Raw genomic sequence first — 13,321 nt, forward strand, 5'->3', positions numbered from 1 at the left:
CTGGGCTACTGTAGAAACATAATTATTATATTTTATTCCATTTCTGACAACATATGCCCCTAACTCTTACACACTGGACCTTTAAGTTAAGTATCTAAGTCAGAGTGCATATGTTCAGTGTCTTTTTTAATGACCCATACATCTCACACACTAACCCAAAAGTTGTTGTCTTGTTTTCTTGTTATAAATGTTATTGTGATGTAACCTTGTGCATTGTGTGGAAAATACTAAATAAAGCTATACAACCAGTTACTGTGTGCTTTTCCACAGCCACATTTAAATGTTGTAACTGCTGATAATAAGACGGACCTGCCTAACGACGCTTACATTTGGCCATTTGTAACCATTTTTGTACAATTATCACAAGAGAGTTTTACTAAGAAGGCATCTGGATAGATATCTAAGAATTTTGAAGGACGAGAAGCAGCTTTTACTTTGACGGAACAGCTTCCTGTCATGCGTCTGGACTCCAGCAGCTGCTTACCAGCCTTGCTCCTAGTTATTATTGTGGTTTGGATACCCGTACATGCGCAGATACAAACACAATCATGCATATGGTACACACACTTGGCCTACAAACACACACAACCCAGACATGACCCAGACACTAAGGCTGCTCTGGGTTTTTTGTCACTCTGCACATTAGGTCTGTCACTTCATAGCTCCCCTTGAGAAAACTCAACACGCCCGTTTTGGTCCAGACCACTGCATCACACAACTGGCACAGGCTGATAGACAGCTTTTAAGGAGCTGCTGACGGGGAGAGGGAGGCGGTTTGTATTAGTGGGCTTTCCAATGTCCTTGAATGTTTCTTTGTGGTGATGAGTGAGGTCTAACAGCTGCTGATGACCGTGTCAGGGAAGGGTAAGTCTTAAAATATTATTAATGGGACATATTTCAATTGGATGTTATTGAAAAGGCCTTTTTAATTGTAAGCCTGCCGTGACAAGAGACTGACTTCATGAGACTTCACTGTGTTTTTCTATCTTAAACTGGGTAGTCCAAACAAGATGCAGTTAAAACAGATTAGTGATGCTATTTTGCACCCATTGTTCTCCGTGTTAATGAAAACTCAACTCTTGGCATTTGCTTCTATTGTTCTTCACCACAGGGAGAAGGAAGTAACAGGCAAATCAGCCTTGAAAGTGTTGTCTTTTCTTTTTTAGTAAGTGCCATGTGGTGGATCTAATTCATACCAATGCCATCCGGCCAAAGCAGCTAACTCAGAGGAAACACTGTGCAGCATTACCTGAACAGGTCCAACAGCAGGAATGCATGCGTTGAAGGAGAACCGAGTTATGCAGAGCTCTGTACTGCCTGCAGCAGAGCAGAGGAAAAGGTCACGGTTTAGTTGGACGGAGAGATTCACTCACCTCATCGGCTGAGTCCGAAGTGCCGTCTTCAGATCTTCCACCACCTTGTTCCTCATTTCCATTTCCTCCTCATCAAAGGCAAACAGGGTCTGCATCTGCAGAAATGGTAAGAAATGAGAAGAAAATGGAATATAAGTGGAAACACAGCTGATTGATAATGCTAAATTTTAGCTTTGTAGGTAACAGGTGCCATTGGGCGAACTACCTGCTGGCAAGAGTTGTGTATTTTTCACTTTTAATTAAGAGCCATTCATTGTTTCTATGGGTCAACACAAGAATGTTAATCTTAATTTGGCAGCCATAAAATAGCAGCAGTACATATTTCCTCCCCATACAAATAACCGCGTTTGTTTCAATTAGTCTGAGCATCACAGACAATCAGAGTCTCATTAGTTGACCCCCCCCCCCACCACCCCTCAAATGCCATTTCCCTTTGAAGCTATACAACATGCCAAAATAAGTCATGCAGGCAATTAGCTCCAATCAAGCTTATGACAAATCATAAAAAACACTTAGACTTGTGGTAGTGTTAATTCATTTCTGCATCACTTAAAGGCTCCCCTCAGCAACATCAAAGAGCTGCTGTGCTCCCATTAGTCAAGGCCACAGGGCTTCTGTTGAGCCTCTCCAGGCTTTTTCCGAGGCTGCCCGCTGCCAAGAGCGATGGTTCAAACAGTGTGTGTTTCAGCAGTGGAGTAAACTAGTCACAGTGACTGCCTATTAATTTGCCTGAAAAAATATTTGCTTAAATACGACCCTGTTTTCCCGTCCTTAAACCCTTACTGTACAAAAAGACATGCAGGTTAAAGTTGGGTGCAAATATTCCATAGCAACATAGGACTTTTTGGACGTTGCTAAGTGGAGCCGGGCGCAATGTTTGACTACCCAACAACAGCTTTGGTCCGTCCGGTGTGTGAGTGTTTAATCTAGAAACAGTGCAGTCAAAACATCCATCATGTCGATTTAGCCTCAAGCCCAGATGGTTCATGGACCACGTGCCAAGAAGTAAAGGCTCTGGCTCCTGTTTCTCTAAATGAATATGTTCATAGTCAATGGGAAGTTGGACACAACAAGTGTTGGGGAGAGTGGATGATCTGGTTGTGCTGCGAGCCAGTTCACCGTGTCAATGAGTCTCGCCAAATGACTCCTTCCTACATCTGCTCTTTGTAAACTCATTCGAACCTGTGGCCAACATGCACATACGGATACTATTAGAGCCAATTGGTAAACCAGCAGAAGGTACTTCTCTAAATCCTTGTTATGGGAAGTGCCCCCCAGAGCCAAAGCTATGCCTTCGAGCTAGTCGTCAATGCGTCGTTAACTGTGTGAGTGATGAGTGCAGTCATCAAAACCTTAATCAGGACCATGTGGGTCACTGATGCGCCAAATAGGAAGTATTTGTTCAGTATAAATGAAGGTGAGCAACATTATTTTAGCTTAAATAGTGATGTAAAGCCTGAGGCACAAAACTTAATTAAGTTAACAAAATGTGAGCTAGAACCAAGCTATTATCCTATTGTTCCTACGTGGGTAGAAACTAACACTGAAATTGAATGGAATGATGTGATCAGGAAACCAGTGGAATTAACAGCTTTGTTTAAATGGAGTTCAACTGAGTGCCAGTTAGTTTGTTAGCAATCATGTCTCTTTAACGTCACTGCTAAGTAATGTAGCTTGTAAACTAGAAATAACTTCCCAATATAGAAGCGTTGTTACATGTGTTGCTACAGTGTTATTTTAGCATGGAACACTTGAATGTAATCTTAAAAAACACATAGTTTTAAGAAGGATAAGAGTGAACCGAAACAGCTCAGACTACTGCAGTAAGCTGAAACTCCAAAAAGTTTTCATCCCAGATAGTCAAATACCAACGCTTTCTCATGCCCCTCAGCATGTGATACTGAAGCTGTACACACCCTTTGGCATTTCTGTGGGATACACCCTCTAGCATCTGTATGTGACGCACAGCTGTGACCTTGGTGAAACACATTCTGTCACATGGTTAATGTTGTCAAGCGGTTGCAGTTGGGTTGAGGCAACTAAACTACTTGGTTGAGTTTAGAAAAGGGGCATGACAGAGCCTCAGTATTTGATGATCTGGGAAATAGAACGGGCTGAAAACTCACTTCAGTGTGCTGCAGGGACAGTGTTTTATTTGTGTGTGTGTGTGTGTAATGGCCAGCCTGGATGTTAACATCATTCATGTTTTGTTCAGCTAGACAGTCTTCCCAAATGAGAACAGGAACTGCCCATTAGTTCGACAGCCCATTGGTTCGACATCCCATTGTTCCGACCATATTGAACTCATTGTTCCGAAGTCTGTTCCGAAATCATCAAGATGCCCTGTGGTTAAGGTCTGGTTAGGTTTAGGCACAAAAACCACTTGGTTAGGGTCAGGAAAAGATCATGGTGTGGGTTAAAATGAAAAAGAAAGTGACAAACACATAAGCCGTGAGCCTGCTCCGACTCAAGCCGGTCGCAGTGCACCATACGCCCACCATACTGCACCGCAGTCGGACTAATGGGATGTTGAACCAATGGGCTGTCGAACCAATGACATGGACCCCTGAGAACCACATTTATGATTTTTGAAGCCTAAATGCAATTACCAGAAGTAAAAAGCTATCGTTGGGCTATAAACTAAGTGTTCGCGTTTGGCATTATGACATTTAATGTCAACTGCCTTTTTAAGATACAAAATAGCTATGAGTATGATTTTAAACCTACTTTAATGAATGTCCAGTTTGAGTCTTTGTTTTGTGGTTGACAAACTGCAAAACAGCTGCGTTCTGTGTGTTTCTTCACATTGGTATGTAAAATGACCTTCCCCTCGCCTTTGTATTGGACACCCTTTTTTGCTTATCTACAGAGAGACCTATCCAGGCAGGACCTTTGAAGCTCAACGCGCTAGCTTGGACACAGCAAGGCTACAGAAACTCTCGTCAGAGTCACGAGGACGTTTGAATTATCATTCTGCAGTCAACAAACAACCTCAGGGCCCTGACATGGTTTTATGAATGAACATCAAGATGCTGGTTGTACAGTAATCTCTCAGGGCGGCAACGCAAAAATGAGCTCATCCAATAACTCAGCTACTGTGGAGGGGCTGCCTCTGGTGAGCTCGCCTGGGAGCCAAGACATGAAGTCATGGACGAGCGGAGCCCCTTCAAATGTTGAAACGCGATGTTGTCAAGATGCTGTCTGGGGCACAGTGCTGAAGAAAATGGAAGATTGATAGTGGGAGTGAAAAAAATGATTCAGGAAGGGGCGGAAATTGGTGGAGTTATGGAGAATAAGGGAGACTCTGCTAAAGTGGGGCTCGAACAAGAGACTGCTTGTGTAAAAAGGGGAATGGAGACTACAAAAAAAACTCTCAAAAAGTTATTTAATCTGTTCTAGAGTCATAAAGTTTTAATCTTCTTTATGCACGCAAAACCAGTTCTGACACTGATGTAATACAATTTGCTTACAATTTGAATACATTTGTTTCCAATTTTTATTGAAACATATTTTTTCAAGCGATTATTTGCACTGACACTTTCTTGAAAATGTCTGGAACGGGTGAATATATACATCTCTCATCAGAATGGCACAGTGTTACAACTGTTTTATAAAAATGTCAAGACTTTATATACTGTAGACTGCACACACATGACTCACAGACTCAGGTTGTTTTGCAGTAGATATAGTAAAAAGAAACAGAAAGGCTGAAACATAATTCTGACAGTGTGTGTGACACCTAATAGCGCAGAGGCACCGCTACAGCCCTGGTGGATTTTAAATTCTTGGCAACTCACAAATCAGCACTTTCTCTTGACTGCACTTAAAATATTGTGTATGTCTGCATGAGTGTGTGTGTGTGTGTGTGTGTGTGTGTGTGTGTGTGTGTGTACTGCTGTCTGAGCCTCTTACAGAATGACAGTAAAATTGTTTCTCCAGACGTCGACACTAAGCTCAGGTACCATTCAGAGGTAGCTCATTCTTGTCCCCTGAGTGGAGCCAGTAAACAAAAACAGCTGTAAAAATAGCAACCTTCAACATGGGTTGTTGCTATAGGCATGTTTGCCAGAAAAACAAACAACATGGCAATAAACAGATATTAAATGCCATTACTTTTTGGCTCTATGTTTATGGTGATCTGTGTAAGTTATGGTTGAACAGTTTATCTGATCCATGGCCTGGAAATACTTGTAAATGTATTAAGTGTTCGTCTGTTTGGCTGGAGGAAGAAAAAAAAAGTGGAATGTTGAAAAGTCTATTACTGCCATGAGACACTGATGCTAAAATTGCAAGACTGTTTCCACCAATCTTGCTTATGCCTACCTTCACTAAAAGACCTTTAAAAGACCCCAGGCTGACACCCTCTTACATCTAAAGACAATGTGAGGTTTTAATCGCACACTGTAAGATTTTGCAAAGAGTAGGGATCTTGCAGGGTCACTATTTGAAAGAGTACAACTAGATTCCTTTTGGGATTATTTCCCATCCTGCTCTTGACAAAAAATACTATGCCAACTCTCTATAAGCAATGTAATATATTAACAATTACATAAACAGCTAACACAGCTAACACATGATAAAAGGCATCACCTGTGGAAGGCATTCTTCTCAGTTCGGCATCACTATAATCCATAAAAGATAAACTGCATTTGCATACAAACTTTCCATTTTGTATTTTGTTGTCTCAACTTGCTACCACCTCAACTGACACCTTTCAATGCGAAGGAGCAGTGGCTCTACTCCACGCTCCCTCTGAATGTCTCTTCTTCTTCTCACTCTATGTAAGGCTAAGCCTAGCCACCCCACAGAGGACGCTCATTTCAGCCACTTGCATCTGTGATTTCGAAAGGGGTCAGTTGAGGTGGTTCAGGTATCTGATTAGGATGCACCCTGAGCGCCTCACGTTAGATGTGTTCCGGGTACGTCCCACTAGCAAGAGGGGTAGACCCAGAACACACTGGAGGGATTACATATCTCATCTGGCCTAGGAACAACTTGGGGTCCCCCAGGAGGATCTGGAAAGCATTGCTGGGGAGAGGGATGTCTGGGGTGCTTTGCTTGGCCTGCTGCCCCCGCTACCCAGCCCCGTATAAGTGGATAGAATGGATGGATGGATGGAACTCGCTACCAACCTCTCTTGGTCCACTGCCCTATTTCAGTGGGAAAAGCATTGAACCATTTCAAAAATTAAGATTTCTAAGTAAAAACTTTCCTCTCCTTTTACACAGCACAAGAGAACCGACACCTGCTCCTAGTCTTGAACCTCCCTGGAGTCCCCTCCATGTTATAGTGTACCTGGTCTGCTGCTTCCTGTTTGGTGCTGGAGACAACACAGCTATTGGTTGCTGAAAATGTTCACGTCATTGAAATGTCATGTCATGTCATGTTTTATGCTCTCTAAGCATTTGGAGCCAACTTGTCGTCCACATAAGGACTCAGGGTTGGAGGTCACTGGTCCAAACTGGTCAGTGGCCAAATGCACAGTCAAATAATACAACTCACAGAAGAGCAGTAATGTTTAAAATGGTACTGAGATTATGGTGGGAGACAGTTTTGCGATGGTATCCTGCTGTTTTTATTGGCAGCCACACTGGCTTGAGAATAATGAATATTGTCATCCTGGCTTTGCTCCGTGTCTTTGACAGTCGTTCCCGCTGACTGAACTGCTGAGCATCTAAATGGCCTGTTTGTCATCACAGTGTGTGTGAATGCTGGGGTCACGGCGAAGGAATGTAGTCATGCGAAAATAACAAGCAGTCAGCGGGGACACGATAAAAAGCGAGCCAAGAGAGAAGTCTGAGAAAGAATGACTGAGTGAACAGTGGTCAGATGATCAAAGTTAGTGAATGATATTGTAATAGTGACATTAAAGTTTGGAAGCAATATCCAGTCGTCTGGGGAGTTCAACAGAGGGGAACAGACATTCAGACCATGTGTTTGACTTACAGCAGCCATGGAGTTGATGCGGTCAATGTAGTAGTCGGGCCAGCTGGTGGCCAGCTTGTTGGGGTCTTCTTGCTCCTGTGCAGGGACACAAAGACACAATGAGTCACTTAAAAATCACTTTGAAACTTTTACAGCATAGCTCTGCTGGCTGAAGAGTAAGGGCAAGTAAATGGTGCATAAAGCCCACTGTAATTTACACATACATACAGTGGTACAAACATTAAGCATGTCTTTAAATTCTTGCTTCTCTAGTGGCTGAGGCCATCCAACTCTTTGTTTGAGGGCAAGACATCTCAACAGCTACTGGATAGATTTTCAAAAAGCTTGGCACAGAAACTAAGGGTCCTCAGAAGTTCAAAGAAATAGATCAGTTTAAGAATTGTTTTATCTTTACGTCTATGTCATGCACCCTTGATGCTATTTTTTGTGTAGCTTTTTTCCATTCATGTTGCTAAGTAGCATGATATCTGTGTAGGAAAGTGGTGTTTATATTTGTCATCTTGATTTCTAAGCTGCGATTCGTCAATTGCTTCTTTAACTTGGGGAAACAGCCAGCAGCAAAGAGCAAAGTGGATAGTTTTCCAGAGGTCTACCCCGGAACATGAATCCTAACGATTATGGCGATGCCCTGACATTTCCTGGAGGACTCAAGGGTGACAATTTGAGCAACACTCTGCTTTCCTGTAGCACTTACATCAGGTTAAAAGTGCTCCTTGACTGAGACACCTCCATGACAAAATATCTAAAAATAAATGGATGGATTGGCATGAATATTTATACTTCTCGGAAAATTAATCTTAATATTTATGGTGACCCTTCGACCCTTCAACAGAGGCACTGTCGGGTCCAAATTTCCATTTGTGTCTGGGAAATATCAAAATCTATTGGAGCAGACAGCTGTGAAATTTACAGAAAACACTTCTGCTCTACAGATGATTAAAGCTGCAATCACATGGATTCAGGCAGACAGCAGTCCGACACCCTCTGGACAGCAAAGGAAAAACAAAGAAACAGGCTGATGGCTCAGAAGGACGGCAAAATGAAATGTGCATGACGATGTGTTGCATGGTGATGTCATAGTCTTTACATGAATGGGATAAAAAATATTACCATTAAATTATTTGTTTTCATTTTACGGAATTATTCGAGTAATGCAAGTAGCTATAACATGCATCCTTTCCCTTTATATTCTATTGAAAACTTAAAATTAATAAATGTCAGATCATTCATTTCCAACATGTATAGTGAAAGAAAACCTGCACTTGGTGAATCCCTTGTTCATGTTTGTCTGAAAAGGAAACACTGAGTCAGACCACCTATGTTTTCTTCTTATGTGTAAGGGAACAACATCCAGTTGTAGATTCTGTCATGGTGGACTGCAAAAAGTTTGGCTGGCAATGCCATCTACGGTGACCATGGCCAGTATTTTCTACTAGCCTCACCTAATTTTACCATCCTGCTCTCATCCATTAAAATGATAACTAGTTTGTCGTCCATTGTCTGCCTTAATTTATGTGAATGCAGCATGACCATTTTTTATTTTGGAAATGTTTTAATTTTTCCATTCACACTCAACATCTTCTCAATACTACCCACTACTGGTAAGATGCTAAGAGTAGTGATATCATCAGTGTGTTGTCCATTCTCTCCAAATCTTAACGGCTTTAGGTAACCAGAGCAGGGCTGCTAGTGCAGTGGTTCTCAACCTTTTTCGTTTCAAGGACCCCTAAATTGATACACATTAGGTCACGGCCCCCCATTTGATAAGATTTTACTTCAGGGACCTCCACCTGAAAAGATATTGTTTGTTAGATGATGATTGGGACCAGAATTCTTTAGCTGCTGACTACAATTAAGGAAATAACAGTGAAGGAAGTGAAACCTGTGATCAGAATAGTCATTTATTACTCATACTCACATTGGGCTTACTGCTACAGTGAAGTAAATAGTGAAAATAAACTACTTCTGAGGATCCTTTTGAACTCCCTTAAGAAGCCCTGGGGGTCCCTGGACCTCTGGTTAAGAATCACTGTGCTAGTGGGGCTCTGACTCACTCTCAACATTGTTTTCACTCTCCTAGTTTCATCCTTTCACTTTCTGTCTTAGCTCAAACATCCACATAAAGACAAAATGGATCAGGCAGTCGGTTCACAATAAGTGGGTCACAACATCCCAGAGTATTCACTTGTCTTAGCTTTTATTACATGGAGAAAGAGGAAAAGAGGGAGAGGGAAAGAAGAACTGCCGTGAGGAACGAAGTGCACTCCACAACAGTTTTCAAATAGCTCTGTCTGAAATCAATTTGTCCTGGCCAATCCGAGGAAGCATGATGCCACGAGCAACCAAGGCACAGGGGAATACAGAGACCATGTTCCTCGCGAACATCTGGTCTTGTTTAGCGTGGGCTTAGAGCACTGGTGCAGCATTGTTGTTGTTCTTGTTAGTGTGCGCACGTCAGCGAGAGTTGGAAACTTGCAGGCTGCCACATTCTTGCAAAATTGGATCATTTTGTAAGATAAGAGAGGAATTCTTTGCCAACTTAAATCCCAACGCAAGTCGAAATTTTTGATTCAAAAATTAAGAGGAATTTTTAAAAAAAAAAAAAAAAAACCTTTTTTTTTTTTTTTTTAAATAAATGTGGTGTAAAGACATGAGGCCACGACCGACTGCAGGGTTCTATAGACTTTCATCTAGGTATGTCATTTATTGAGTGCTACTGCCATATCACAGACACTCCTGACATTGAAGAGGCCCCGATCCCCTTCCTACACAAAGCTTCTAAAACCTGCATTAAGCTGTGGGAGCAGATAGTTTGAGTTAGTGGGATCCATCAGCTGAAATGACTCTTTGTAAAACCATAATACGAGAAACAGTAGATCCCATGGCAGTACATCTGCTCAGAATAATAAGCATATTATTAAAGTCATTATAATTATGCTCCAACAACATCAACAGATCATTTGCGAGATTGTCAATTAAACTCTGTTGCAGCCATCAGGGGCAAAATAAGCTCTCTGATCGCTTACATAACTCTCCTCAAGTACTTTAACAACTTCATTTACTTCAAGGACATTCAAGCTGCGGCAAGAGCTCATCAATTCTCTCTGTTTTCCTTCTTGATATAGAAAATCAATATTTTATGCCACCTAATCCCTTTATTTCAAAAATGTTGCTTCAATATTTGCATCACGGTACAACATAGCAAAAAGCAAATGACCTTTTTTTTGTTAATTAAGCCAGACAAACTCTATTCTGGGAGCCTGAATTGATTGTCCCCAGACATAAAGCCCTCTTGTTAAGTCCAGTAATCCAATGAATGTCGAGTCTGGACATGAAAATGATATGCAGAGACAGTAAATCCACTCCAGCTTTTTGGGTTGGAGCATAGGGTTGGTCAATGTGGATTTTTAGTCCTCATTATGACCACTGTTTCTAATCTACAGCACTCTGTGCCAGCGTTTGAGCTCAAGCTAAAGAGCTAAAACAAAAACAATAGAGCTCACTGTACTACTCAGCTTGTGTTTTCAAGCTGGCCGCCACTTCCACTATACTGCTGACACGCTCAGGACGCGATGCCAGACAGATCCTGACGCTGAGATTAACAACTTAACTGCCTCTCTCTGGCCCTTCAGCTCAATTACAGCCGCCGACACGCCCTCAAAAACATGTCGAGCCCAACGCAACATTTACTCTGGCAGTTTCACGAGCCGGAGTAAAGTACTGTAATTTTCGTCTCGTTTCAGGACAAATGAAAAATGATTTCAACGTGAGCTTTGTTATGGGGGTCCTCGTCATATCAGTCCATACACTTCCTGAATATTTGCCCTTTAAATGGGATTTCCGAGAGGGTGAAGTGATGGTGAGTCTGTTCTCGTGCGCTGCTTTCTTGATCAAACCATTCCGGGAGTTAATGGTAGTTGATGACTGGTATTAAAATCTCGTGATAAGGAGCCAGACTCCAAACAGTGGAGCCTGTTATAAATGAAAAGTGCAAACAGCAGGCTTTTGATATGAATTGAAAGAGAGTTTGTGTACATACTTGTATGACAGCACTCAACATCTACCTTATATGTATGTATAAACACAGAGTGCTCCTCTGCTTACGGTCCTCTTTCCACATTCCAGTCGCGTGCTCCGCTGCGACAGTTTAAGGTCAACCCCATCATTCTATTACAGCAATTACACACTTGCACTACACTGTACATTCCTCATGTCTGGTGACATTAAATATGATTTACAATCCAGGTTGCAGCAAGCAGAGGAGGACAGGAATCCCCAGCAGTGTATCAGGTATAATTCTGTAAGGTGTTCCTCTTGTTACAACCATCTGTTGAGGGATATATTGTTTCTCTGAAGAGCCAAATACTTGACTAAAGCCAGGGTTCAAGAGTATTTCCCTGTGTGTTTGGCAGGCTATTGCGTTCGCAGAGGCACCTGTTGAAAGAGAAGATGAAATTACATATTTCGGCTCCCCTGCTGTCGTGCAACAAGCCATCTTAAAGATTTCGAACCTCTTAAAAGGTTTCACTGACAATGATGATTGAGCTCACAGATTGTAAGAAACCTATACTTTCCAAGTCAAGGTTTCAGGAGCAACAGGGGGTTGAGAGTCCAAACACTCAGCTGGCCACAGTTAAACCCAGAGCACTTTGAAGTGTCATGGGAGGTTTCTACTGTTTGCTTGACTCTTACACGTACACTCAATTTTAAAAGATGAGTAAGAGCATGTGAGGAAGCTAAATAATACCATGCCACAAGCTGCTGTGCTGATTCCAGGTCGCTGCACACATCCATGTTAGCATGTTCTGAAAAACAACGATCAACAGCCCATTTTCACTTCCATGTTTTCCAGTCTTGGGGCTTTGGCAGCCAACCATGCCAAGTCACTCCTTCAAGTGAAGTCCAACTATTCAGGGTCTCAGAATCTATACATCGGCTCTCAGTGACACGCTAACATGTTTCCATGAGGTCTCCAGTTTCTCTGGCAATTGGAGTGCTCGTCGGGCGCCTCACACTCTGTTCCCATGTGCTCAGAGAGGCCCGGGGGGACCCTGGCTGTAATGTGGGGGCTCTCATGAGCTGCCCGAAACCATGACAGCACCGGCAAGCTGCACAGTAGTGAATGAAATACTGTGTTTTTAAAGACCTCTTCATGAACAAAGGAAGGGACTGCAAAAGACTGCAAAATGAAAAAAAGCAGATATTGTATTTGGTAAAGTAGAAATGAATTTAGTATAATTAATGCTTACGTAAAACATACCTGTGGAATAATAGCTCATAACTACAGCTTGTCTGGGTTTGTTCTTATTCCCAATTATATATTTTCAGAACACGGTATCCACAGGTATCAGGCCCTTCAATTGAATGCTTTTTAAGAGCTTTTCAAAATCATTTTAAACTAAATTTAAACTTACTCAAGCACTGCAGGTGAGTATGAAGGTAAGTGGTATATATGTGGTCCCATACAGAAGAAGGTTTTATGTAGGAATATGGTTATAAGAGTGAGATTGGTTACACTTCACTTTGCCAACAGATCAGTGCAAGACAGTATTAGGTGCGGTGATAGGTTTAAGATTTGTAATATCAGAAATGTGGACTTTCACACAGAAAGGCTTGATTCATTTTGACATTAAGAAATAAAAGATGAATACATTCAATTAGATAAATGTTTGTGGTAATTAAGACCTAACAAATTCAAATTTAAGACTATAAATTTACTTTTAAGGTCTACTATTTCTAAAATTGAATTTAAAAGAATTCAATTGAAACCTTTAAAGGACCTGCAGACACCCTGCAGAAGCAAACACCTAATACCAATGACTAAATCTAACACAGACTCTAAATGACACCAGATAAAATTTTAACTTGGCAGTGTCAAAGAAGCTTAAATGTGTCCATTTGACTATTTGATTAAACACTTGTACATACATGTGTAATTTGCCCAGAAACAAAGCACCAAATTCTTAACAATGTAATCTTAATTTACTACAGTACAGGAAGTA

The 13,321-nt window shown here is 41.6% G+C and overlaps 1 protein-coding gene across 4 annotated transcripts in view; it reads right to left on the reverse strand.

Annotated features, from left to right (window-relative positions):
* Positions 1-13,321, reverse strand: part of daam2 (dishevelled associated activator of morphogenesis 2) — a 116,018-nt gene that overhangs the window by 45,953 nt on the left and 56,744 nt on the right. For all 4 annotated transcript variants that reach the window (XM_049596902.1, XM_049596899.1, XM_049596901.1 and 1 more), the window contains exons 4-5: positions 7,320-7,394; positions 1,374-1,468 (exon numbers count right to left, since the gene is read on the reverse strand). In XM_049596902.1, coding sequence (XP_049452859.1) covers positions 1,374-1,468; positions 7,320-7,394 — 170 coding nt within the window. The remainder of the gene's footprint in view (positions 1-1,373; positions 1,469-7,319; positions 7,395-13,321) is intronic.

This window comes from Epinephelus fuscoguttatus, linkage group LG14 (genome assembly GCF_011397635.1).
Source record: "Epinephelus fuscoguttatus linkage group LG14, E.fuscoguttatus.final_Chr_v1".
Lineage (NCBI taxonomy): Eukaryota > Metazoa > Chordata > Actinopteri > Perciformes > Serranidae > Epinephelus > Epinephelus fuscoguttatus.